This window comes from Puma concolor, chromosome B4, assembly GCF_028749965.1.
Source record: "Puma concolor isolate L17-30 chromosome B4, mPumCon1.1.hap2, whole genome shotgun sequence".
In the NCBI taxonomy this organism is placed as follows: Eukaryota; Metazoa; Chordata; class Mammalia; order Carnivora; family Felidae; genus Puma; species Puma concolor.
The window spans coordinates 122,866,486-122,892,716 of record NC_141673.1 but is presented as its reverse complement, the minus strand read 5'-3'; the positions used below and the strand labels follow the sequence as shown (position 1 = coordinate 122,892,716).

Genomic DNA, 26,231 nt, shown 5'->3' with positions numbered 1-26,231 from the left:
TCCACCTTATTTAAATCGCAGCAGGCCTCCCACATCCACGTGTACACACACACGCTCCCTATCCCTCTTCCTTGTTATATTTTGCCTCAGCATCTATCACTACTCATCTTACTGATGCTTTGTACATGGGCAAAAATTCTTATTTTGTTCACTACTGAATTCCCAGTGTCTGGGATGATGTCCGGTGCTAAATAGAGAATGAATGAATGAATGAATGAATGAATGAAAAAGCTCTCACTGTGGACGGATCTGGGATTAAAACTCAGCCTCTGCAATTTACTAGCTCTTTTTCTTATGGTCCTTTACTGTTTTGTAAAATGCGAATAATGGTAATACTGAATCTGATGAGTTGTTAATGGGAAATAAATGAGATTAACACATATAAAATGATTAGAATGAACGTGGAAAATAAAGAACTTATAAAGAACTATGCAAAAAGATAGTATTATCATGATTTACAAATTACTATCCTAGGGGTGCCTGCATGGTTCATTCAGTTAAGTGTCCGACTCTTGATTTCAGCTCAGGTCATCATCTCGCGGATGGTGAGTTCAAGCCCTGCGTCGGGCTCTGTGCTGACAGCACGGAGCCTGCTTGGGATTCTCTGCCCCTCCCCCACTTGCTCTCTAGCTCTCTCTCAAAGAAAATAAAACTAAACTTAAAAAAAAAAAAAATTACTATCCTAATAAACAAAGAGGGGCTGTTCTGAAGAAAGTAAGAATTCCTAAAACACATATGTGGGCCGGGAGAAACAACAAAAGGAAAAGATCAAAAGAAGCCACAAATTAATACATAATTTCCTATGAATTTTATTTCACCTTCAAATAAAAAATTGCCGGGTGAACAGGAAACTTTGAAGGGAGGAGTAGTATCATGCATTCATTCACTCACATTTCATTCAAGTCTGTAAAGTTAGCTTATGCCAAGAATAATGTACATTAAGAACATAGTACTGTGGGAACAGTTCCAGTTAGAAAGGGATATTTTAACTACAAATTATGTGGTATCTAACCACTATATTTTACCTTATATTGCTTAAACACCTTTATATTTTCAGGCTTTTGAGATGGTGACTTTTAAAAAAAAAGTTCCTGATACTGTAATAGAAAATTAGCAATTTAAATGACAGGTGAGTCTAATAAAAGTATCAAAAAACTAAAAAGACAGCATTACCAGAGTACCATACGAGCCCAAATTAGGCAACCAGGTTTTGTTTTTCAAAATATTTCTCATGAAAGGGGAAGAAGTCACAGAACTGATTCCTCATGACGTACGTACGTCGCATTACTCAGTTTCTCTCAATTCCTTTATTTTGAGCAAAGTACTGCTTGAAGAAAACACGTATAAGCTAGAATCCACCTCATCAGTACTAGTTTTTGCCTTCTTGAAGAGAATCAGTTATAAACAAATAAGTGTAGTTATTATGTCTAGGGTGTTGTATCACACTTTCAAGTGTTTGATGTTTTTGTAAAGAAGCATTTAAAAAAAATCACTTAAAGGGACACCTGGGTGGCTCAGTCAGTTAAGCATCCAAACCTTGATTCTGGTTCAGGTCATGATCTCACAGTTAGATCGAGCCCTGCGTCAGGGTCTGTGCTATCAGCATGGAGTCTGCTTGGCATTCTCTCTCCCTCTCTCTCTCTCTGCCCCTCCCCCTCTCACTCTCTCTCTCTTAAAATAAACTTTTTTTTTAAATCGCTTAAAAAAAGTAATTCAAAACTTCCACTTCTAAAAAAATGGAGGGAAAGTACTTTTCCATACTCCTCCCCCTAAGAAAATTGAAAAACCCTAAATGTTACATATAAAACAAATATAGGAAGACTGATTTTTGAAGAGAAGACAGGCCAGCTAGGTATGGCAGGACATGATGAACACCAAGGTGGTGAGTACCCTGGGTTTCCTCGCATAGCAAGACAAGTTTAGATAATAACTGATTTACTTCAAGCAAACAAAAGACAAAATTGTGGCCAACCTCTTCTCCTTGCCAGCAAAGGCTGATGGGAAGCCTAGACTTCTGTCACTGTGAGGCTATAATAAGGCGCCCCAATCTCCCTACCAGGGTGATGTGGGAGAAGATTGTGCAGGAAGCCAGACTTTCTTTCCTACCCCTTCCTCCTGTAAAGTCAATGGCAGGTGTAGGGGTAGCCTGGGCTTCCATAGCTACCCAGGGGTAATGAGGCATCCCTCCCCATTGCTTTCAGGGTGGCTTCAGAGAAAGCCTACAGGAGAGTTAGGGCTTTCACAACTGCCCAGCAGTAAAGAGACAAACACTCAACAATGTCAGCAAAGGCCAGGTGGGGAGCTGTTAAGTAGGCCTGCTTACCTATGCCAGCAAGGGGATATTAGTGGAGTGTTCTTAGAGGCAGCCTACTGGTAAGTGAGGACACTCACACCTGCCCAACCCTAGGAAGATCCACAACCACCCTCTCCTGCAGCTATAAAACAGGCCATGGACTTCCACCCCTACCTGAGTGTAACAGGGCAGCAACTCTGCCCTTCCTCACCTCAGCTACAGCATTGCCATAGAACATCAGGTAAGGTAGTATACTTAAACAAGATTCTGAGAACTATAACATAATAGCCAAAATGTCCAAGTTTTAATTAAAAAAAAAAAAATCCCTCATCAAACCAAGAACCAAGAATATCTCAACTTGAATGAAAAATATAATCAACAAGATGAAAAAGACATCCAAAGGATCCGACTGGGATTTTAGAGAAGGCATATAAAAATGGTTTGACATGTAATAATGAACATCCTCAAAACAAATGAAATAAAAAGTCAACAACAAAGACCCAGAAGACATACAGAACAACCAAGTGGAAATATCAGAACTGAAAATATGCTAACTAAAATAGAAAAATGTAATGATTGAGAACTCAACAGAAAAACGGAACAGAGAAAGTAATCAGTTAAATTGGAGACAGAATAATAGAAATTGCCTAATCTGAAAAACAGAGAAAATAAACAAAAAAATAAATAAAAAGAGCAGAGCCTTGGGGACTTTTGGGAGCATAACAACACTCCATTAAACAACAGCAGAATATATGTTCTTTTCAAATGTCCATGGGATATATACATAGCTAGACCGTATCTTGGGCCATAAAACACATCTCAAAAAATTTAAATGAATTGAGATCATACAGAATGGGTTTTCTTTTTTTTTTTTTTTCTAACAATTTAACGTTTTTTTTTTTTTTTTTTTTTTTTGAGACAGGGAGAGACAGAGCATGAACAGGGGAGGGTCAGAGAGAGGGAGACACAGAATCTGAAACAGGCTCCAGGCTCTGAGCTGTCAGCACAGAGCCCGACGCAGGGCTCGAACTCACGGACCGCGAAATTATGACCTGAGCCAAAGTCAGCTGCTCAACCGACTGAGCCACCCAGGCGCCCCCAGAATGGGTTTTCTGACAACAATGTAACCGAACTAAAAATCAATAACAGAAAAATAACAGGAAAATTCCCAAACACTTGGAAACGAAATAACATCCCTAAAACAATCCAGGTATCAAAGAAGAAGTCTCAAGGGAAAAAAAATACTGAACTGAATCAAATGAAAATATAATGTATCAAAATAGGTGGGACACAGACAAAACAGTGCTGAGAGTGGAATTTTAAGCACTAAAAGTTTACATTAGATAAGATGAAAAACCTCAAGACCATAATCTAAGCTTCCATATCAAAAGCAAACAAAACCAAAACAAGATCAAGCAGATGGAAGAAAATAATAAAATTAAGAACAGAAATAAATGAAAGAGAAAACAAAAGCAATAGATAAAAATCAATGAAACAAAGAACTAGTTCTTTGAAAAGATCAATAAAATTGACAAACATCTGGCAAAACTGACGTAGAAAAAAAGTTACCAATATTAACACTGAAACAGGAGAAGTCACTACAGGACATGCAGACATCAAAAGGATAGTAAATTAGTTTTAAAAACAACAGTGCACACATAAATTTGACAATTTAGGTGGAACTGACCAATTGCTTGAAAAATACAAACCACTGCAACTCCCCATAGAATAGATATATAAAATAGATATTTGAATAGCCTTGTAATTACAAAATAAATTTAACTTGTAATTTAAAAACTGCCAAAATAGGCCAATATTAAATGGTCTCACCAGGGAATTCTACCAAATGTTTACAGTATTAACACCAATTAAATACAGTCTCTTTGTGAAAATAGGAGAACGCTTCCAATTCCTTAGATGTTAGTACTACTCTGATACCAAAACATACAAAGACAGTACAAAAAGAAAACTATAGACCAAAATCTCTCATATGGATGCAAAAATCTTTAGCAAAATATTAGCAAATAGAATTTGGCAATATATGAAAAGAATTATATACCAAGATTATATGATATTTACTGCAGGGATGCAAGTCTAGCTCAATATTCAAAACTCAATCACTATAATACACCAAATTAACAAGTAAAGAAATATCACAAGATCATCTTAAGTGATACAAAAAATTAACAAAAGTCAACCTCTAGTCATGACAAAAAAAAACTCTGAACATTTGGAATAGAGGGAGACTTCCTCAACTTCATATAAAGTATCTAACAAAAAACCCCTACAGTTTACATAATTAATGGTAAAACACTAAATGCTTTCCACCCAAGTTTGGAAATAAAGGAAGGATGTCCTCTCACACCACTCTTGTTCAACATAGTTTTGAAAGTTCTAGCTAGCAAAATAAGAAATGAAAAGATAATAAAATGCATATAGATTGAAAAGGAAGAAATGAAACTATCCCTATTGTCATATGACATGATTGTCCATACCGAAAATTCAAGGAACCTATATAAAAACTTCTATAATTCACAAGTAAATCTAGCAAGGTTGCAAGATACATAACTAAATATAAAAATTAACTGCATTTTGGGCATCTGGGTGGCTCAGTCAGTTGAGACTCCGACTCTTGGTTTTAGCTCAGGTCATGATCTCACATGTATGAGATCAAGCCCCGTTTCAGGCTCTGTGCTGACAGCATGGAGCCTGCTTGGGATTCTCTCTCTCCCCTCCCATGTGTGTGCTCTTTCTCTCACTCTCTCTCTCTCAAAAATAAATAACCTTAGAAAAAATTAAAGAAAAAATCAACTGCATTTCTTTACCTGCAGTGAACACATGGAAAGTGAAATTAAAAACCCAATACCATGTATAATCACTCAAAAAGAAAAACATTTAGATATAAATCTAACAAAGATTTGTATACTAAAATCTACAAAACACTTAAGAAAGAAATCAAAGAAGATATAAGTAGCCAGAGATTAAAGGACTCCAGATAGTTAATATCCACTTCTCTCCAAATTGATATACAAGTTTAGCATAATCCCTAAAGTTTCAGCAAGATTTTTTGCGGATACACAGGTGATTATTCTAAAATTTATATATAAAGGCAAAGGAACTAGATTGGCTAAAACATTTTGAAAAAGGATAGGAAAGTGGGAAGAATCACCCTAGTTGACCTAAAAAAAAAAAAAAAGAGGGGCGCCTGCGTGGCTCAGTTGGATGAGCGTCTGACTTTCGATTTTGGCTCAGGTCCTGATCATAGGGTCATGGGATCAAATCCACATCAAGCTCTGAGCTGAGCATGGAGCCTGCTTAAGACTCTCTCCCTCTCTCCCTCTGCCCCTCTCCCACTTGCACATTTGCATGCACGCACTCTCTCCAAAAAAATTTAATTTAATTTAAATTTAAAAATAGTGCTAGAAAAACTGGCTATCCATAGGCAAAAAATAAAAAATAAAACTTTAACCTAAACCTCACACCTTATAAAAAATTAACTCAAGGGGCGCCTGGGTGGCGCAGTCGGTTAAGCGTCCGACTTCAGCCAGGTCACGATCTCGCGGTCCGTGAGTTCGAGCCCCGCGTCGGGCTCTGGGCTGATGGCTCAGAGCCTGGAGCCTGTTTCCGATTCTGTGTCTCCCTCTCTCTCTGCCCCTCCCCCGTTCATGCTCTGTCTCTCTCTGTCCCAAATATAAATAAACGTTGAAGAAAAAAAAAAAAAAGTATTAAAAAAATAATAAAAAATTAACTCAAAACGGATCATAGATTTAAATGTAAAACATAAAATTAAAAAAATTTTAGGGGCGCCTGGGTGGCGCAGTCGGTTAAGCATCCGACTTCAGCCAGGTCGCGATCTCGCGGTCCGTGAGTTCGAGCCCCGCGTCAGGCTCTGGGCTGATGGCTCGGAGCCTGGAGCCTGTTTCCGATTCTGTGTCTCCCTCTCTCTCTGCCCCTCCCCCGTTCATGCTCTGTCTCTCTCTGTCCCAAAAATAAATAAAAAATGTTGAAAAAAAAATTAAAAAAAAAATTTTAGAAGAAAACATGGGATAAAATTTTTAGAATAGGGTGGTGAAGAGTTTTTAAAAATAACATAAAAAGCATAATCCACAGAAAATAGCAACAATAAATTGGACCTCATCAGAATTAAAAACCTGATCTGTGAATAACTATTAAGAAGATGAAAGACAAGTTACAGATTGGAAGAAAACATTTGTAAACCACCTATCTGAAAATGAGTCATATATAGATTATATAAAGGAGTCTCAAACTCAATGGTAAAAAAAAAAAAAAAAATATATATATATATATATATATATATATATATATATATATATATATATCTCCAATTAGAAAATAGGCCAAAGACATGAAGAAAGAATTTACTGTAGAAGACACGCAGATGGCAAATAAGCCCATGAATGTTTCAGCATCGCTGGCCAAGGAAATGCAAATTAAGACCATGATGAGATATCTCTACAAACTTACTAGAATAGCTAAAATTTTAAAAAGTGAGAATACCAAATGCTGGTAAAAGTACAGAGATATTAGATCTCTCATATATTACTGGTAGGAATGTAAAAAGGTACACAAGCACTCTGGAAAATAATTTGGCAGTTTCTTTGAACTCTAAACATAAACCTATCACCCAGCAATCGCACTTCTGGTCATTTATCCCGGACAAAAACTAGGTTCACCCAAAAATGTACACCTGACTATTCACAGTAGCCTTATTTGTAACAGTCAAAAACCAGAAGCAACCAAAATGTCCTATACTGGTGAAAAGTTCAACAAATTGTGGTACAGCCATACCCGGAATAAACAGGGACGAACTACTGATACATGGAACAACTTCAATGGATCTCAAGAGTATTACGCTGAGTGAAAAAGCCAATCTCAAAAAGTCAAATATTGTATGATTCTCCAAATCACATTCTCTAAATCATATAGTCAAAATGACAAAAAGAGATAAAAAATAGATTAGTAGTTGCCAGATATTAGGGATAATGGGGGAACCAGAGGAGATGGGTGTGATCATAAAGGGGTAGTGGCTGATTGGGATGGTGGTTACATAAATACACGTATGTGATAAAATGATAGAGAACTACACACACACTTCATATCAAGGTCAAGTTCCCGGTTTTTAGGAGGGTACATGGGACCTTCTCTACACTACTTTTGCAACTTCCTATAAATCTATAATGATTTCAAAGTAAAAAGTTAAATAAAAAAGCAATAATTCGACAAGTGAAAACTAGATATCCACATACAAAATAATGAAGTTGGACCCTTACCCACTATGAAGTGAAGTCCGAATGGATCAAAGACCTAAATGTAAGACCTTAAACTATAAAACTCTGAAGGAAATACAGGGCAAAAGCTTTAAGACACTGGATTTGGCAAATGAATGCTTTGATATGACAAGAAAGGCACAGACAACAAAAGAAAAAATAGACAAATCAGACTTCATGAAAAAATTGTGTGCATCAAAAGACAATGTCAACTGAGTAAAAAGGTAACCCACAAAATGGGAGAATATATTTACAAATCATATATCTCATAAGGGATAATAGCCAGAATATATAGAGAACTCCTAAAACTTAACAAAATCAATCCAATTCAAACTTGGTACTGCATAGATATTTCTTTTTTTTTTTTTTAATGGTTTATTTTTTTATTTTTGAGAGAGACAGAGACAGAATGCGAATGGGTTAGGGGCAGAGAGAGAGGGAGACACAGAATCCGAAGCAGGCTCCAGGCTCTGAGCTGTCAGCACAGAGCCCGACGCGGGGCTCAAACTCACGAACTGTGAGATCATGACCTGAGCCAAAGTCAGCCGCTCAACCGACTGAGCCACCCAAGCACCCCACTGAATAGATATTTCCTTAAAGAAACACCCATCAAGATGGCTACAATAAAAAAACAAAACAAAACAAGACAAAATCGGTGTTGGCAAAGATGTGGCAAAAATGGAACCCCTGTGCACTGTCAGTGGGAATAGAAAATGGTATAGCTGCTATGGAAAACAGTATGTTGGTTCCTCAAAAAATTAAAAATAGAATTATCATATGATCCAGCAATTCTACCTGTGTATACCCCCAAAAGAACTGAAACCAGGGACTCAGAGTTATTTGTATACCCACGTTCATAGAAGAATTAGTCACAACAGCTAAGAAATGAAATCAACCAAGTAACCATTGACAGAAATTTGAAAGGATAAGCAAAATGTGGCGTACACATAGAATGGTATATTATTTATCCAGCCTTAGAAAGGAAGGAAATTCTGACACATGCTGCAACATGGATAAACCTTGAGGACTTCATGCTAAGTGAAATAAGCCAGTCCCAACAGAAAATACTATGTGATCAGCCTTACAGGAGATACTTAGTCAAAATCACAGAGACGGAAAGTGGAATGGTGGTTGTCAGGGGCTGTGGGGAGGTGAGAATAGGGAGTTACCATCTAAAGGGTACAGACTTTCAGTTTTACAAGAGGAAAAGAGCTATGAGAGATGAATGGGGTGATGGCTGCACAACGTTATGCACATACTTAATACCACTGAACTGTATACTTAAAAATGGTTAAGATGATAGATTTTGTTAGGTGTGTTTTACCATAATAAAAAATACTAGGGGAAAAAAAGAAACAATACAGTGATTTTATTGTAGCAATCATGAAGAAAGGAAAAAAAAAATCCTAACATTAAGTGGCTAGGTACTTGTGGCTTGGGATAAAGTTTCCAGCGTCAGCACCATACACGGGACCATATTTCATTATACACGGAAATAAAGAGGGTATACTCTGTTAATAAGCTGTGTTAATAAATAAGCTGTGTTGATCACTCAAAAAGCAGTTTTACTGATTACAAAGATCTTCTTGTCAAAAATGTTACTGAAAAGTTTTAATAAATTCTTTTAACAAGTGTGAAGTAGTAAAGAACAATACAGTAAGTATTTCATTAACCCATTTGACAAGTATTTCCTGAGTTACCTATCATATATCTGGCATTGTTCTAGGCTCTGGGGTTGTAAACAAGACACACAAAAATACCTTCCTGCATGAAGCTTTTCATGGACACATTATTTTATAAAAAGCGTAATATTAAGAAGTATATTTTTAGTTCCAAATTAAGTAAATTAATTGTTAAAATTTTAGTTCAAATTTAATCTAAAGCCATAAATGTTTACATATTCAGTTGGATAAAAAGGTTTTAAAATCATTTCAGTGGGAAAACTAAGATTGTGTTAAGACGGCATTATACTAAAGCCTACACCACATAGAATTTGAAATATTGAAGGAATTGTAAATTTACATTTGAGCTATATGATTTAAAAAATCCACATTGCATTGTTACTTAAGCAAAGTACCTAAGAAATAATACTGTTCTTTAGATATTCTCTGCCTACATATAAACTCTTGGGACCGGGGCTCCTATTAGGTTTTACTATATAACACAATTCCTAAGTTAAGGTACAGAGTTTCTGTTTGGTCATGTTTCCAAACATACTGGAGCTACTGACTGGAATATGCTTTTTCTTAGGTTATCTCCGACAGTGTTCTCCCACCCACGAGCACACTGTATTACCACAGGGTAAATGTGCTAACCTAAATCGGAGTTACCTCTACCCTATCTCCTTTGTCCTCCTCACAACCAACCCCTTAAATCAGCACTATCATCTCATTTCTTCACGAACCTGAGTTTTCTAAAAGCCGGTCTCCCTTTACTCTAGGGAAGGTGCATGTTTTCTCATCCTGTCCCCCTAAAAAGTCCTCCACCTTCTCGCTGTACTTAGGTCCATCACTGGGGTGTGCAATGGGGACCACAAAACTAGGAGAAAATATAATTAATGTCTGAAACTATCATATCTGCAGCCAAAAAAGTACTTGACTGTAAGGCTTTGATTACTTGATCTTGTTTCTGTTTGACATCATATAAGGTATGGAGAAAAAGAGAAGGGAAATATTAAGTTTTACTTCTATTCTTCCTCCCCCAATTTTGTCTATTCAAATTTTCACCTTTAGAGCCAATTTATTTATAAAATAACTCATTTTTCCCATTCATGATATGAGCTGTTTCATTATAGTACTTAGAATTTGCATCTATTGACTTAGAAGAAAACTCATATAATTAGAGAATGTATAAAAATATCATTAACAATGAAAAAGTCATATGTATAAATATTCAACGTATTGAAATACAAAACATAAAAATTGATTAAGCTTGTAATAAATAAATAAATAAATAAATAAATAAATAAATAAATAAGGGCCTCTAGTTTTCCAAACAGATATCACATCTTCTGCATAGACTCCCAGAACAATGATGTTTATTTTTAAGAAATCGTCCTTTCCGTATTTCCCGTTCTAACACACTGTTTTAATGAGACCACCACACCTTACGGTCCGGCCCTCCGAGGGTACTGCACAATCTCAGCAGTAGAGCAGATTTCTTGAGGGCAGATTAGCAATTAGGTCATGAAAAACAGGCAGCATAAAATAGCTACTGCTAATCTACATGAGAAGCATTTACTCAATTAAGCAGATGGAAATGTTATTATGAACTCAGTACTCCAATGATGGTCTTTAAAATTAAGAAGGATAGGGGCAAATGAAATGCACACTGGGGGATCTGGGGCCTTTATATATTAATTCTAAAGTATACAATGCAGAACACTGTAATGAAGTTAACAAAATTAATTAAAAGATTCTTTGCATGTAACCATTAGAGACTACATTAAAAAATACATGACAGTTTCTGACATTATTAATAATGTGACTGTACTTTAACATTCTTAATGTTGATACCATGACCTTTCCCTAATGTACCACTGATACCAAAAACATGAGCATGAGAAGTCTTATTACTCATCGCTGGTATGAATACGGTTTTTAATATGCTTTCTGGTAGTGCTGTTTCCATTTTGAGTTTCAATAACTGATAAGCTCGTGATGAATTTTCAAATATTTAAAAGATTACTACGTATTTTTACTAGCAAACAGAGTTTTCATATATTTGTGTATTCGAACATGTGTTTCTTTACATCATCTTTTTATTAGACAATAACAAAAAAAAAACCAGAATTATTAATCTGCTTAAAAACCTCCATCAAACTCTTAGAACAAAAATTTTCAAGTGACTTTGGGAAAATGGGTCACAAACAAGGAATTTTTACATTGTGATAAAATATCTTACATTGTGATACATATTTTATGTCTAACTCCTATTTTCCAAGTTTTAGTGTATAAACTTAACAAATTATTATTACAGAGTTCTAATATATATGCCAAAATTATAACAATTAAGTGGTTTGTTACAAAAGCTACATAAAAATAAGCTGTGCCTATGAAAGCTATAAAATGTATATCCACATTAACTCTAAATATTACATTTAGACTTTTATTGATTTACTCACCGTAATTAAAACTTCTCAACAATTACTATAACAAACTTGTTTCAATATTTTTAATATAACAATAATAGTCATTTGCCCACTCATTCTCCCCAACGCTTATGTAATCTTCTATCATCCTAAACTCTTTCTTAACAGAAATCTACTTTTTGATATCCTTGGCTTGAAAATTACATAGTATGTAGAGTTGTTGAGTTTATTTAAGTTTATTTAAGTTTATTTACTTTGAGAGAGACAGAGACAGCATGCGCAGGGAAGGGGCAGAGAGAGAGAGAGAGAGAGAAAGAGAGAGAGAGAGAGAGACAGAACCACAAGCAGGCTCTGCACTGACTGAAGCGGGGCTCGAACTCATGAAACCGTGAGATCAGGACCTGAGCCGAAACTGAGAGTCAGACTGATTCTTAATGGACTGAGCCACCCAAGTACCCTGAAACTTTAGAAGTTAAATTATGTGCTCCTTAAAACAGAGTTCTATACAGGATAGGTGCTCATTAATATTCATGGCATGACATTAATTCATATATTCATCCAATATATCCATTTACTGTGCGCCAGGACACTGTAGTTAATTCTGCAGACATAAAGATAAAAAAGAAACAGCCCCTGTTCTAAAGCTGCCCAGACACCTGAAGGATTGTGGTAGGGAGAAAAACGGACCCTTGAAGATGTCCACATTCTATTCCCGGAGTCTGGCAATATTTTACCTTAGATGGCAAAAGGGATTTTGCAGATATGATTAAGATTGAGCACCCTGAAAAGGGAGACTATCCCGAATTACCCAAATTTGCCCAGTCTAATCACATGGGCCCTTAAAAGCAGAAACTTTTCCCAGTTACAGTCAAAGAAAGACGTGACTCCAGAAGCAAAGTCGGACATCACACTGCTGCCTTTGGCTCAGTCGGTTAAGCCTCCAATTCTTGATTTTGGCTCAGGTCAAGATTTCATGGTTCGTGAGTTGGAGTCCCACGGTTGGACTCCATGCAGACAGTGTGGAACCTGCTTGGGATTCTCTCTCTCTCATGTGCGTGCATTCTCTCTCTCTCTCTCTCTCAAAATAAATAAGCTAAATTTTTATGTGTTTATTTATTTTTGAAAAAGAGAGAGAGAGAGAGCAAGCAGGGAAGGGGCAAAGAGACAGTGAGACAGAGAATCTGAGGAAGGCTCCAGGCTCTGAGCTGTCAGCACAGAGCCCAATCGGGGACTCGAACCCACAAACTGCAAGATCATGACCTGAGCCAAAGTCGCATGCTTAACTGGCTGGGCCACCCAGGTACCCCAATAAATAAACTTAAAAAAAATAAAGCAAAGTAAAGGGAGGAGGGGATATATGTGGGAAAGATGTAGATCTGTCAAAATGAGACAAAAAGACCGGGGCTGGAGAAATGCCTTCTTTAATTGTATGTTTAACTTTTCCTAAAATCAGCAAGTACTGACTTTAGTGTTCAATAGAAGACTTCAACACACCGATAATTTAGTCCAGGGTTTTCATGTTGTATAATAATACATCAACTAATGATGAAGCAAAGACTTTCAGAACAAAAGTCATTGCTATTTTCAGGTTTCTGAGTTGATACTGTTTTACAGCAAGTTGAATGACCAACTGGACAGAAATGGCACTAAATATCAATGACAATTACAACACTGGGGTATGTTAGGACTTCCTTGATTTGGGATGCTTCCTAGATTTGACAAACTATATGACTTCATGTGGATTTTATCCCCCCTCTGATACTGAACTATGGGTGGCTCAGCAATAACTAATATAGTACTTTCCACATCTAATACATTAAGGAAGTAACTGCTCTTAGAGAATGGTAATGAAAGCACAGAAAATTTAATTACTTTTGACTTTAAAGGAAAATCCAAATTTAAATAATCAGTCTTATGTGATATTGTTAACACAGTAAGAAGACAATGTTTAAAACTCACTTTGAAGTGTTTCAAGTTCAGCCCGACTCAATGCATCTTCCTTCCTCTTCAATCTTGTTTCTTTATATTTAGCATAAAACTCCCCGGCATCCTTAAAAAAGAAGTTACAAAGAAACTAACATAAAGATCGGTTTGCTTTGATACTACGTCACGCACAACTTCATTTTAAAGCCGTGTATTGTCTTCCTTTCAGTTTATGGTTTTAAATTGTATGATGAACACAAGAAACAATAAATGTTTCTCCCTGATTTTTCTCTCTCAGAGAGCTTATTTATTAAGGCCAGAACCTGCGTGAGTATAAATCTAAGGAGAGTTTTTTCTCTCGGACATGGAAGGGAGGACTCCTCTTCCTGTTTTCTACCACTGTTTGTGTTCTCAACGTTGGGCTACTCCATGGACAAAGAGAAGACACACTCGCTGAATTAAGCTAAATGGGCACAGTAAGTTACGTCACTGTGACTAACAAAGCACTATTTTCATATTCATCCCTTCACCTCAAAAGATTTTCGAAATTATCATATGCAAATCTGATTAAGAAACCTATCTGACCCTGTCAATACAAGTGAAGATGTCATTCCTCCTTCCACCACACTTAGAGATCCGTTCCTGTCATGGAGGCTCGAGGACTGAGGACACATACTTAGGTGTCCAAATACAGTGGCTAAAGTGTCAAGGAGTGGCACACAGGCAAGACTCTAGCAGAGTGCTGAAAAAAGATCAGGCCTACAATAATCACAAACGTGGAGATCAACAAGTTGATGCTCGAAGCATATGAAGATCCTGACAATGAGAAAAACAGAACAGGTAATTTTCCACTACCTCTTGGCTTCCACTTCATTCATCACACAGCAATACTACTTGTAACTGCCAGGCCACATTGTGCTTTTAAGTCTCTGCGTACCCTTTGCCCACTAACTAGAATGTTTTGCTCCCCTGCCATTATTTTGATGAACTCCTATTCATCCCTGAAAACTATTGAAGCATCACCTCCTTTTGCAAGGTTTTCTGACCTTCCCTGGCAGAGGAATTCTCTCCTGTATACTGCTTCTGTGTTTAAGCACACTTCTAGGATTGTTTGTATCATGCTATATTCTCTCCTAGAAAATGGGAAATCTGAGACAGGGGTACTTGTGTGCCCAGAGCACAGAATCTGGTATAAAACAGGTACACAATAAATATTCATTGAACTGAACGAGGTCAAAATATATGAGAAATCTTGTAAAGGAAGAAATGAAAGGGCTTGTGTGTGGAACAGGAAAAAGAGAGCTATCAAGGATTAACTCTAGGGTAACATTCCCAGATTTTAAGATTCCTAGGGCAGATACATCATAGACTCATCTGAGAGGGTTTATTTTTGAAGGAAATACAGGAACAAAAGCTCTATCTTGATTCAAATGGAAATGCATGAACACTTAAACCCTAGAATGGAATTTTCTCTTTTCATCTGTGACCGTCCAAGAAGAGTTAAAGCTTTTCTTCGAGTCTGTATCTCTTGGGCTTATATCAGAACTCTTCCATCTGACGATGAATTAGGTAAATAATAGGCATTCCTAAAATCACTGGATCAGTATAATAAAGATGTATCTCTTATTCTCCCATTCTCATTTTCATGTTCCTACCTCATTTCTACCAGGACTCCAAAAGCCCTGGGTCAGCGAAATAATGGTATAACTTGAAGGGTACAGAAAGTCATGAATCCAACATACTCATCCTCCCAGTCCATATATACTTTAAAATGCAACAGGATTTGGGGTTAAGGATTTATAGCCCCTTAACAGTCCCTGCACCCCTAAAAAAACCTCAGCCCTGGAATACTCTTATTTTCTTTAAGCCACATCAGTCATTTGTTCCATGACGTGAATGAATGAATGAATGAGCTTATTACCTTCTTTCCAGGCAGTAGTTTTTATTTTTTATTTATTAAAAAAATTTTTTTTAAATGTTTATTTACTTTTGAGAGAGAGAGTGAGAATGCAAGCTGGGGAGAGGCAGAGAGAGAGGGAGACACAGAATCCGAACCAGGCTCCAGGCTCTGAGCTGTCAGCACAGAGCCCGACGCAGGGCTAGAACCCACAAACCTTGAGATCATGACCGGAGCTGAAGTCGGACACTTAACCGACTGAGCCACTCAGGCGCCCCCAGGCAGTAGTTTTTAATAGTAGGGAAAAGGTCAGGATAGCACTGGACCCTTGAAGGGAGCAGGAAAGGTGGCACCATACAAGAAAAAGGGGCACAGATAAGTTACCTGTGAGATGTGAAAGAAGGTAGGCTGAAATCAAACATCATAGTACAGTATAGTGAGAGAAAATACAGTGATTACTAGGACAGATTTTGGAGCCAGACATGACTTGAATTAAGGTCTCAGCTCTGCCTTCTTTCAGCCTAAATAGGATTCAGCAAATTACTTCACTCAGCGTTGTGTGAATTATCTCATTCATAAATGGGGACGATCACAGAGCTACTGCGAAGACTGAGGTGCTGATACATGTATCAAACACTCAGAATAACATCTTGCACACAGGCCCTCTATATGTTACCTATTTTTATTATTACTTATTTTACTAAAGCCTTATTCTCTACCACAAAAAGTGAGTTTTTCTGCTTCAGACCTCACCAAAACTCCCGAAGAATCCTGTAACTTCTTGCTTATGAGGCTTTCTTCACCTGCACCCTCTCAAAGCAAAAATCTTTTACTTGGTAATAGCAGCCTCTTCCTAGTGGTTCTACCAAACTTGAATATTTCTTTTTTTTTTTTTTTAATTTTTTTTTTCAACGTTTATTTATTTTTGGGACAGAGAGAGACAGAGCATGAACGGGGGAGGGGCAGAGAGAGAGGGAGACACAGAATCGGAAACAGGCTCCAGGCTCTGAGCCATCAGCCCAGAGCCTGACGCGGGGCTCGAACTCACAGACCGCGAGATCGTGACCTGGCTGAAGTCGGACGCTTAACCGACTGCGCCACCCAGGCGCCCCCAAACTTGAATATTTCTCTGTTCGTGTTTCTGCTTCCTGCTACAGTACAGAATTCCACTAAAAATTCCTCTTTGAAATTACCCATTTGACCCCAAAATCACACTTATCTGAGGATCATTATCCACTCAGTCACTTTACCCTACTTCACCTAATTCCAAGAGTTTTAACACATTCCCCAATTGCACTCACGGTTTGTTCTAGGCCAAGAATCCGTTCCTTCTTTTGCTCCGTTTCTAAGCATTTATTTAAATGTTCCTCATCCTTTTTCTTGTCATATCGTACTTGTACTTGTAAACCATAATAACAATATGCCTACTCCAGAAAGGCTCACTTCTGTAAGAAACCTATGATCTCAAAGAACTCTACTGCATTCAACACCCTACACCACTCCAACCCTCCTTGTGTTCAGTTTGGTGTACCACACATTAAGGTACACTGACAAACTGGAACATTTTAAAAGGAAAGTGATCAAATGGTAGGGAAGCTTGAAATTATTTCTTAAAAGGGGGTGGAGATCAGATTAGAGATAACCTGATAACTATCATAGAATATCTTAAGGGTCATTATAGGAGAGAATGGTGTATTCTAGAGATGGAAGTTTTGATTTTGGATAAATATAAAGAAGAGCTTTCTAATAATTAAAATTACCTTAAAATGAAAAAGACTGATCTCAAAGGTAATATTCTTTTTTTTTTTTTTTTCCAACGTTTATTTATTTTTGGGACAGAGAGAGACAGAGCATGAACGGGGGAGGGGCAGAGAGAGAGGGAGACACAGAATCGGAAACAGGCTCCAGGCTCTGAGCCATCAGCCCAGAGCCTGAGATGGCTCAGAGCCTGATGCGGGGCTCGAACTCACGGACCGCGAGATCGTGACCTGGCTGAAGTCGGACGCTTAACCGACTGCGCCACCCAGGTGCCCCACAAAGGTAATATTCAAGAAGAGACCTATGGCTATTATTTAAGGTATATTCTAAGTGAGAATCACATAGTCAAAGGGGTTGAATGAGAGTAGTTGTTTTCGAATCAAAAACAAATTTTTTTTTTAGTTTGTTTCAAGTTATTATTTGACTTCCAGTTAGTTAACATATTGCGTAATATTTCTTTCAGGAGTAGAATTTACTGATTTATGACTTACATATAACAGCCAATGCTCATCACAACAAGTGCCCTCCTTAATACCTACCAGCATTTTTTTTTTAAATTTTTTAACGTTTATTTATTTTTGAGACAGAGACAGAGCATGAATGGGGGAGGGTCAGAGAGAGGGAGACACAGAATCTGAAACAGGCTCCAGGCTCTGAGCTGTCAGCACAGAGCCCGACGCGGGGCTTGAACTCACGGACTGCGAAATCATGACCTGAGCCGAAGTCGGCCGCTTAACCGACTGAGCCACCCAGGCGCAGTGTAAGGTGGTTCCCTATTTTCTTCGTCCTCCCCAACATCTGTTATTTCTTGTGTTGTTAAATTTAGCCATTCTGACAAGTGTGAGGTGAATCTCATTGTAGTTTTGATTTGCATTTCCATGATGATGAGTGATTTTGAGCATCATTTCATATACTGTTAGCCATTTGTATGCTTTCTTTGGAAAAATGTCAGTTCATGTCTTCTTCCCATTTTTTAACTGGATTATTTGTCTTTTGAGTGTTGAGTTTTATAAGTTCTTTATATATTTTGGATATTAACCCTTTGTCAGATATGTTATTTGCAAATATCTTCTCACACGCTAAATGTTGCCTTTTAATTTTATTATTTCATTTTACTCACTGTGAAGAAGCTTTTCATCTGGGTGAAGTCCCAATAGTTGCCTGCCTGCTTGCCTTCCTTCCTTCCTCCCTGCCCCTCTCTGTTTCTTTTTCTTTCTTTCTTCCTTCCCTCCCTCCCTCCCTCCTTTCCTTCCTTTCTCTTCTCTTCTCTTCTCTTCTCTTCTCTTCTCTTCTCTTCTCTTCTCTTCTCTTCTCTTCTCTTCTCTTCTCTTCTCTTCTCTTTTTTCTTTTCTTGCTTTTCTTTCCCTTGACCCAGGAGACATATCTAGTATGGCTGATGTCAAAGAGATTGTTACCTGTGTTCTCTTGTAGGATATTGATGGTTTCCTTTATCACATTTAGGTTTTTCATCCCTTTTGCATTTACTTTTGTGTATGGTTTAAAAAGTGGTCCAGTCGCATTAAAAGCGGTCCAGTTTCATTCTTTTGCATGTTGCTTTCCAGTTTTCCCAGCACCATTTTTTAAAGAGACTGTTTTTATTCCCTTTGGACATTCTTTTCCGCTTTGTCAAAGATTATTTGACCATGTAGTTTTAGGTCCATTTCTGGGTTTTCTATTCTGTTCTGTTTATCTCTGTGTCTTTATTTGTGCCAGAAACAACAACAAAAAAATTTTTAATAAAAAAAAAATGAGTAGTTGTTTTGAAACATTGCCCCCTCCCATTCTTCCTGAGTGGCTAATTCACATCAATATAATTGTCAAGTAGAGAAGATAAACATAAAGTCTCATTTTGAGTCCAAGCAAAATAAGCTCAGTTTACCTATACACAAAAAATTTGAATTTCTAAGTAAACTTCTTATCCATCTTTGTGGACATTGCCCGAAACATAACAGAAGCTTAATAAATACTCAATGAATGAATGAAGGCTTACTTTAATCAATCAGGGCTCTGGACTGCCTAGGTTTAGCTCTGTTAAGACTTTATTAAAACTATGCGATTTATAGGGCTCCGAACAAGAGTTCCTATCGGCAATGAGCTTATAGCATAATCATCAATGAACGGAACATGAGCAAAAGTTTTTAGTTTAGAAGCCACTCTCCCGGTACTTAACAAAATTTTTTGAAGGGCTCAAAGCTTACCTACATATATATCAAGCAGGGACCTGATCTTACATTGCAGAAGTACAGCCAACTTAAAGAATTTACATTATGAGTTTTCTTTGTATGTAATTGTAGAGCATGGTCCTTGCACAATAAGACCTTAGTTATATTAACTTATGCTTATTTATTGAACCACTATTATATGTGCTGTACCTTGTTGGGATATATGGAGATTACAGGAAAAGACAAGCACTTGTCTTTAAGGCAGATGTTAAAATAACTGAATGACCCCAAATTTGGAAAATAACCTAGGAGAATAGGGATTTTTGCCTCAAAAAAATTTTTTTTTTTATTTCTAGGGCCTAGAAGAGTAGCTGGTATATAGTAAGCACTCAATAAATACTTGTTGAATGAATTGCTTGAAAACAGAATGAAGCTCACCCAACATTCTATCTGTTTCCCCACATTTCCTTATCCTCTTGAGATTAGGTGGGGTCATGGGACTAGTTCTGGATGGGCTGTGGATGGAAATATCATGTGTCACCTTCAAACGAAGGCACCAAAAAGCCTGTGCAATACTCTTGCCATAGTGAGGAAGGAGGCCACATGTTCCAGATCATACAGCTGGAAGATGGTAAAGACGTCCTTGTTCTGAGTCCCTGAATGACTAGTTAGAGCAGAATGCCCTCTCTCCTACCAAGAAGTGACAGACAAGTGGTATAAGCTAGAAATATGTTAAGCCACTGGAATTTCAGGATGATCTGTACCTTGCCATAGTATATCAATCTATCCTTATTATAATATAAATAATAAGTGCTATGAAGTTAGAAGTTAGCACAGAGAATATACAATGGGAAGTTTTCAACTGGCCTAATCAGGAAGGACTTCCTAATGATAATGACCATTCATATAAGCCTTGGAGATACTATCTCCAAGATTAGTGAGTTATGAGACGGAGAATATCCATACCAAAAGCTTTTAACATTACTGACATATTGCATTTAAGTGATAAAATAACATGCTGAGCTGGTACTATTTGCCATGTTTTGGTTTTCTTTTACTTCTCCATCCCAGCTCTGTGCTGATGGCATAGAGACTACTTGAGATTCTCTCTCTGCCCCTCCCCTAATCTCTCTCTCTCTCTCCAAATAAATACACATTTCCTCTTTAAAAAAATAACCTTCAAAATATTAAATGACTGAAGGAAACGTAGGAAAGAAGGGAGTTGATCTAGAGTGGTACAAGCAGCGAAATGCTACCCATCACCTGTCCTAATGGGAATAAGGAACATGGAAGAGCTCTGAGGACAGGTAGCTACAAAAGAGATGAAGGATGGTGCCACTTCTTTGACAGTCTGACAGCACAAATCTCTTGTTTGAAGCTTACATATAAGCTTCAACATAGGGAAATAGCATAAGTACATTTCTGAAAATCTGCCCACAAAGTATTTATGTCAAGATTTGTTCTCCCATTGGCTTATACTATAATCTCAGAGTTACACATAATGTGTAATAAAATTACAATGAAGAGCATAGGAAAAATATAAATTGTAGGCTTTGAAAAGATTTTTTTCATTTTTTTAAAAATTTATTTTGAGAGACAGAAAGAGAGACAGCAAATCTAAGGGGGGCGGCGGGGGGGGGGGGGGAGCAGAGAGAGAAGGAGAGAGAATCCCAAGCAGTCTCCGTGCTTTAAGCACAGAGCCCGACGCAGACTTTGATCTCACAAACCGTGAGACCATGACCTGAGCCGAAATCAAGAGTCAAGGCCTAACTGAGCCACCAAGGCGCCCCCTATATTGTAGACTTTATTTTTATTTTTTTTTTTCAACGTTTATTTATTTTTGGGACAGAGAGAGACAGAGCATGAACGGGGGAGGGGCAGAGAGAGAGGGAGACACAGAATCGGAAACAGGCTCCAGGCTCTGAGCCATCAGCCCAGAGCCCGACGCGGGGCTCGAACTCACGGACCGTGAGATCGTGACCTGGCTGAAGTCGGACGCTTAACCGACTGCGCCACCCAGGCGCCCCTATATTGTAGACTTTAAATAAGAGTCCAAAGTTTTGTACAAACACTGAATTCACAAATATTAATAAAATAAAAATAAAACAAAAAATGAGAAGCTATGCCTTCCTCTCCCTCAGTCAGTGGTATTCAAGATGTAAGGCCTAACAGCTACTTTTTCCACTTGGGCTAAGAAACAGAAGAGACTACAGAAGTCATGTATTCAGCCCCAACTCAATGCAAGAATCCTATAACTTTAGAATAATTATAATCAGCCTAAATACTCTGATAGGGACTTGTAAGAGTAGATAGCTTATTCATTCACTGTAGAGTAGCTATCCTTCTAGTTATTCCACTATTGGGAAAAGTTATCTTCCTCAGCTTTTATATTTCTCATATTTTAATACTTATTTTCATCTGCTTTAAGTTTCATTTCTACCATTCACTAGTTATGTCACTTTGAGCAAACTGCCTCACCAAGCTAAGTCTTAACTACTTTTTATGTATAAAATATGGAATCTATGAGACTATATATCTCTAACATTGTACCTAACATTTTGTGTTTTTTTTAATCTTTTCTACATCTAGCAATAACCTACAAAACTCTACTTTATATTCTATCTTCGGACCTCCAAGTACTTCCATGTTATGTTCGTTCCCCTTTCAGAGGACAGAAGGAATGGAATCTTTGTCTTCTGTTGTGAGGTCTTTCCAATTTTCCTTTCTCTCTCTGTCCTTCTGTAGCAGTAGAGTTTCAGCCTTACAAAAATTCAGACGCTCTTTTCCATCCCTTTTCCTTTGTTTGCATACTCCCTACATAAAGTATGTTTGTAAAGTTTTTTTAAAAGTTCTTAGAGTACTAAAAGTAAGCTTTTCCATCCCTTGGAGAATCTGTGTTTAACTCTGAGTAGAACAGGCAACTCAGCTTGCCACAATTGCCTCAAAGCCTTTTAGGAGCTTTTTTCTGCTGCTAATTAGCTGTGAATGTTTTGTTTATTTGGTTTCTGACAGAGTCCCAGCAAGCAGAAGCAAAGGGGCTAGAAAGGAAGGGCCCTGACTGTACAGAGGTGACCTCCAGGCTTGTCCACAGTTGTAGTTTCCATGGGAGAAGCTTCTTGGGAGGGAGGATGCCTCCATTTACAGATAGTTCTGTAAACTAGAATATTCCCTTTACTCTCTTAGGTAACTTTTTATTTTTTAAGGTAAAAGCCACAGCATTATAGAGAAGATTCCTCTATTTTTTCAGACACTGCTCCTGGGCAATCTATGAATCCTGATGGGGGTAGGGTTATGCATGCTGGAAATTTCCTACAATAATTCTTAGTTTAACTGTGTTCACATAAGATCAGCTTGGTAGTGAGAAAAGATGGGGCTGGGACTTAACAATGGGAAAAATTTACAACTGTGGGCAGTGCACACATAAAGGAGTTTTATGTTTTATAAATTATGTAACTGAGAAATGTAATACAGCAGGTAGAGAGAAATTTGGTGAATTCCCTCAGAAACAAACTATCAAGCAAATAAATTCTCAGTGCCTAAGACCGTTTTCATCTTAGAAAGTATAGAGAACAACAACAACAAAAAGGCAGTGTAGAGAACTATGAATAAACCATAATTTAGACTGGTAATTACTTAGAATATTTGGCACTTACTGATTTTATATATGAGAAATCAAATGGTACTACTAACCTAAATTTTTATGGGCCCAAATATATAAGACTCCAACAAAGATAGGCAATAACAAAAATTAACTAAGTTATAAGGGTTAAACTGGAAATATGCACATAGTATATTTCGTCAATTGTTTGCTACTTTCATGGTTATGAATATGTTTCAGAATATATATGATAAATCAAAAAATATCCAAAAAGGGCATTTTGGAGGCTAGGAAAATTTCTGGGTATTACAGGCTGAAATTAGCTAACACAGATGACTGGCTTAGTCATATTCCAAGAGAATGTGTATTCCCTTCAAAACTACCATGAGAAGAGAAACAGGCTGGTAAGATGCAAGTGTCACTAGGGCTAAACTTTCAATGTTAAAATTAAATTCTAAGCTCCAAGCATACAGTGCCTCTCTTGATACAGTCCCAGTTCTCTGTTATATTCGAATTCATATTCCATGTCTTCTGTTGATCATTCTACTTGCTTTCTGTACTAAGACACATTTTCTCAAGTTTCCCCAACTTCTCTGCATACAGTCATGCATGTTACTCTTCTCTAATGTTCTCTCCTCACTCTATGCACACATTAACCTTCCTTCTCATCAATTTACAAACACTCCACATTTTTTACTTTGGTTTCTCATTTGACTTTTTACTTTTCTGCATATGTGGGTGCGTGAATGATATGAGGCATACATTTTGCTAAACACAGTTATGCCCATACGCCTTTCCTTGGATACTTTCCAATCTGGGAAGTGTCTGACATTAATTTAACATTATCAAATATTTTATATGTGTCAAGTATAATAGGTTTTAGTTCTTTTGTCTCATTCTTCTAATATACCAATTATTGTAATTTTCCCATTATCTAGAACTGTCATTTTCCAACTCCTACTGGATAACCATTGATGTGTAAGAAGTACAATAAAGGAATGGGTATTCACAGGAAGAAGTTGGAGACCAAGAGCTGTTGATATGACAAGGACAAAATTTGAGTACAGACCTGACTAGTGTAAAGGCCACTTGCTGGAAGTCTCTGAATCTCCCACTTTTAGTTTGGACCCTTCTTCATATCCAAATAGCTACATACTTACGCAGAATACTTGCAGATCAGTTTTAATGAATTTCATAAAATTCAAGGGATTCACACACAGAAGTAAAATTCTCTTAACGGACATCTGCTTAACTAACTTACCGCATGCCTATAGGAGCTAGATGTGTTAGCTCTTAAATCTGTCAGTGATAATTGTTATGTAATTATATGATTCAATTTAAATACTATATTAAAAAAGGAAAAGTGAATAGAAAAAGAGAGTTCTTTCTATGAAAACCAAGTAGATGCTTTGGAAAGCTCAATAAAAGAGTTGCTAAAAATGCTGTTAACTAGATATAAGTTAGTCAATTATGAAAGACCAGGGGAAATCATAAAACTCTGTAAGGATTATACAATTACATTGTTTGGCAAGAGTCTCGTTTAACTCTTCTTTAAGAAATCAACTGGAAGGTTGTCCTTAGAGAAACCAAAATTATAGAGACAGTGTATGCAAGAAAAAATAAAACGATGGCCCTGTATCACAAGAGTGGTCAATAAATAAATAAATGTAAAGTACATGCTTAAAATGTTTGAGGTCATATGCATCATTTTGTATACTTAGAGCTCTAGTAGGACTCTTTTTTGACCACTGTACCAATTACCAGTTTACAATGCTTCAGGTAAGGAGGGCTTCTTCTAAATTTCACAAATATCTTATTGAAGACCTCACAGAAGTATCACATCAGAACGTCAGCGTTGTGAAGAAGGCGTATGTACTCACATTACACAATTTTATGGATGATAGATTAATACAGAGTTACAGTAGACTGAAGAAAAAAAAGAAAAAAAAGCAGACACAAATCTAATCCTAACAGCAACTATTCAGTATTGCTTTGCTGATGCTTTCTATGTTGACCAATCTGTAATACTTTCACTTTTACAGCTTATATCAGTCTACTATATACATTATTTTGTTAGTGAACATGAAAAAACAAATCTTATATCCTCAAAACAGAATTAAAATACCAAGTATTTGTTAAAAAAAAAAAAAAAGGAACATTGTCTTATTTTTCTTCTTGGAATGAAATTATCAGAAAGAAATAATTAGAACAAAATTTAAAAGTCAGATTTACAAAGGTTTTAAAAACCTAATGCTTAGTGTCTCAAAACTGAAAGCAACAGGTACAACCAAGTAAGTAAAAACTTTAAAACTCATACTGATCCAACAGTTTAAGAAAGCAGAGTTTCTAAAGAGACTAAATATTTTTTGTAAAATTTCTAATTTTTGTAACTTTTAAAAAATTTATGGCAAAGCAACATAATCTGTTAGTTCCAGACTCTGCAGGCAGATAATTTAAAATAACACCTTATAAATCTAAGCCATCTTAATATATCGGTTCTAGTTTTGCAAACTGCTCTGCATACTAACCTGGATTTATGGTAATTTTACCAAATAAACATTGTTTCAAATGACTTGGCTTACAATTACAAAGAAGTGTTTCAGACTGACATTTTATGTGATACTCAATTTACTCTGCCTCATGACTATAAAATGCATCTACACTCTGGCTTGCCTATTGCAGATTCTAAAACAAAACAACAAAACAAAACAAAACAAAACAAAATGTCACTCTTAAAAAACATAAGAAAATACATGTCCTAAAATATTTTTTGGTTACATCTTCTCACATAGATACTGGTATGACAAATACACTTTACCTCTCTCTCTTATTAAGACTTACATACACAGCATACAAGGATTGTGGGTTTTTACGCAAATAAACAAGATAATATGCTAAATAACTCATAAACAAAAGCTTTTAAATTACCAAAATACTCCAATTTTCTCTATTAACTATAAACAAAATATATGATTCTGCAAGCAATAACTATTAAGATGAACTATTTTGATGGAAGAATTGGTAAATAATTTTGAACGACCACAAAGAAACACACTAGTGATTTTTATTTCATTTTCCCTTCTAACATAAAATTTTTGTTTTAAGAGGAAAAAAGGATAAAATGCAGAAGTTGGAGTCATTCATTTCCTTAAATAATTAGGAAAAACAGCTCTGCTATGTGAAAAGAAGCGGTAGAACTGGGTGGGAATCATCTGGCTCTCT

At 36.8% G+C, this 26,231-nt stretch overlaps 1 protein-coding gene across 1 annotated transcript in view; it reads right to left on the bottom strand.

The window, feature by feature from the left end:
- The window catches only part of DNAJC1 (DnaJ heat shock protein family (Hsp40) member C1), a 220,174-nt gene that overhangs the window by 110,973 nt on the left and 82,970 nt on the right, over nucleotides 1-26,231 (bottom strand). The window contains exon 7 of the mRNA XM_086714779.1: nucleotides 13,631-13,721. Coding sequence (XP_086570905.1) covers nucleotides 13,631-13,721 — 91 coding nt within the window. The remainder of the gene's footprint in view (nucleotides 1-13,630; nucleotides 13,722-26,231) is intronic.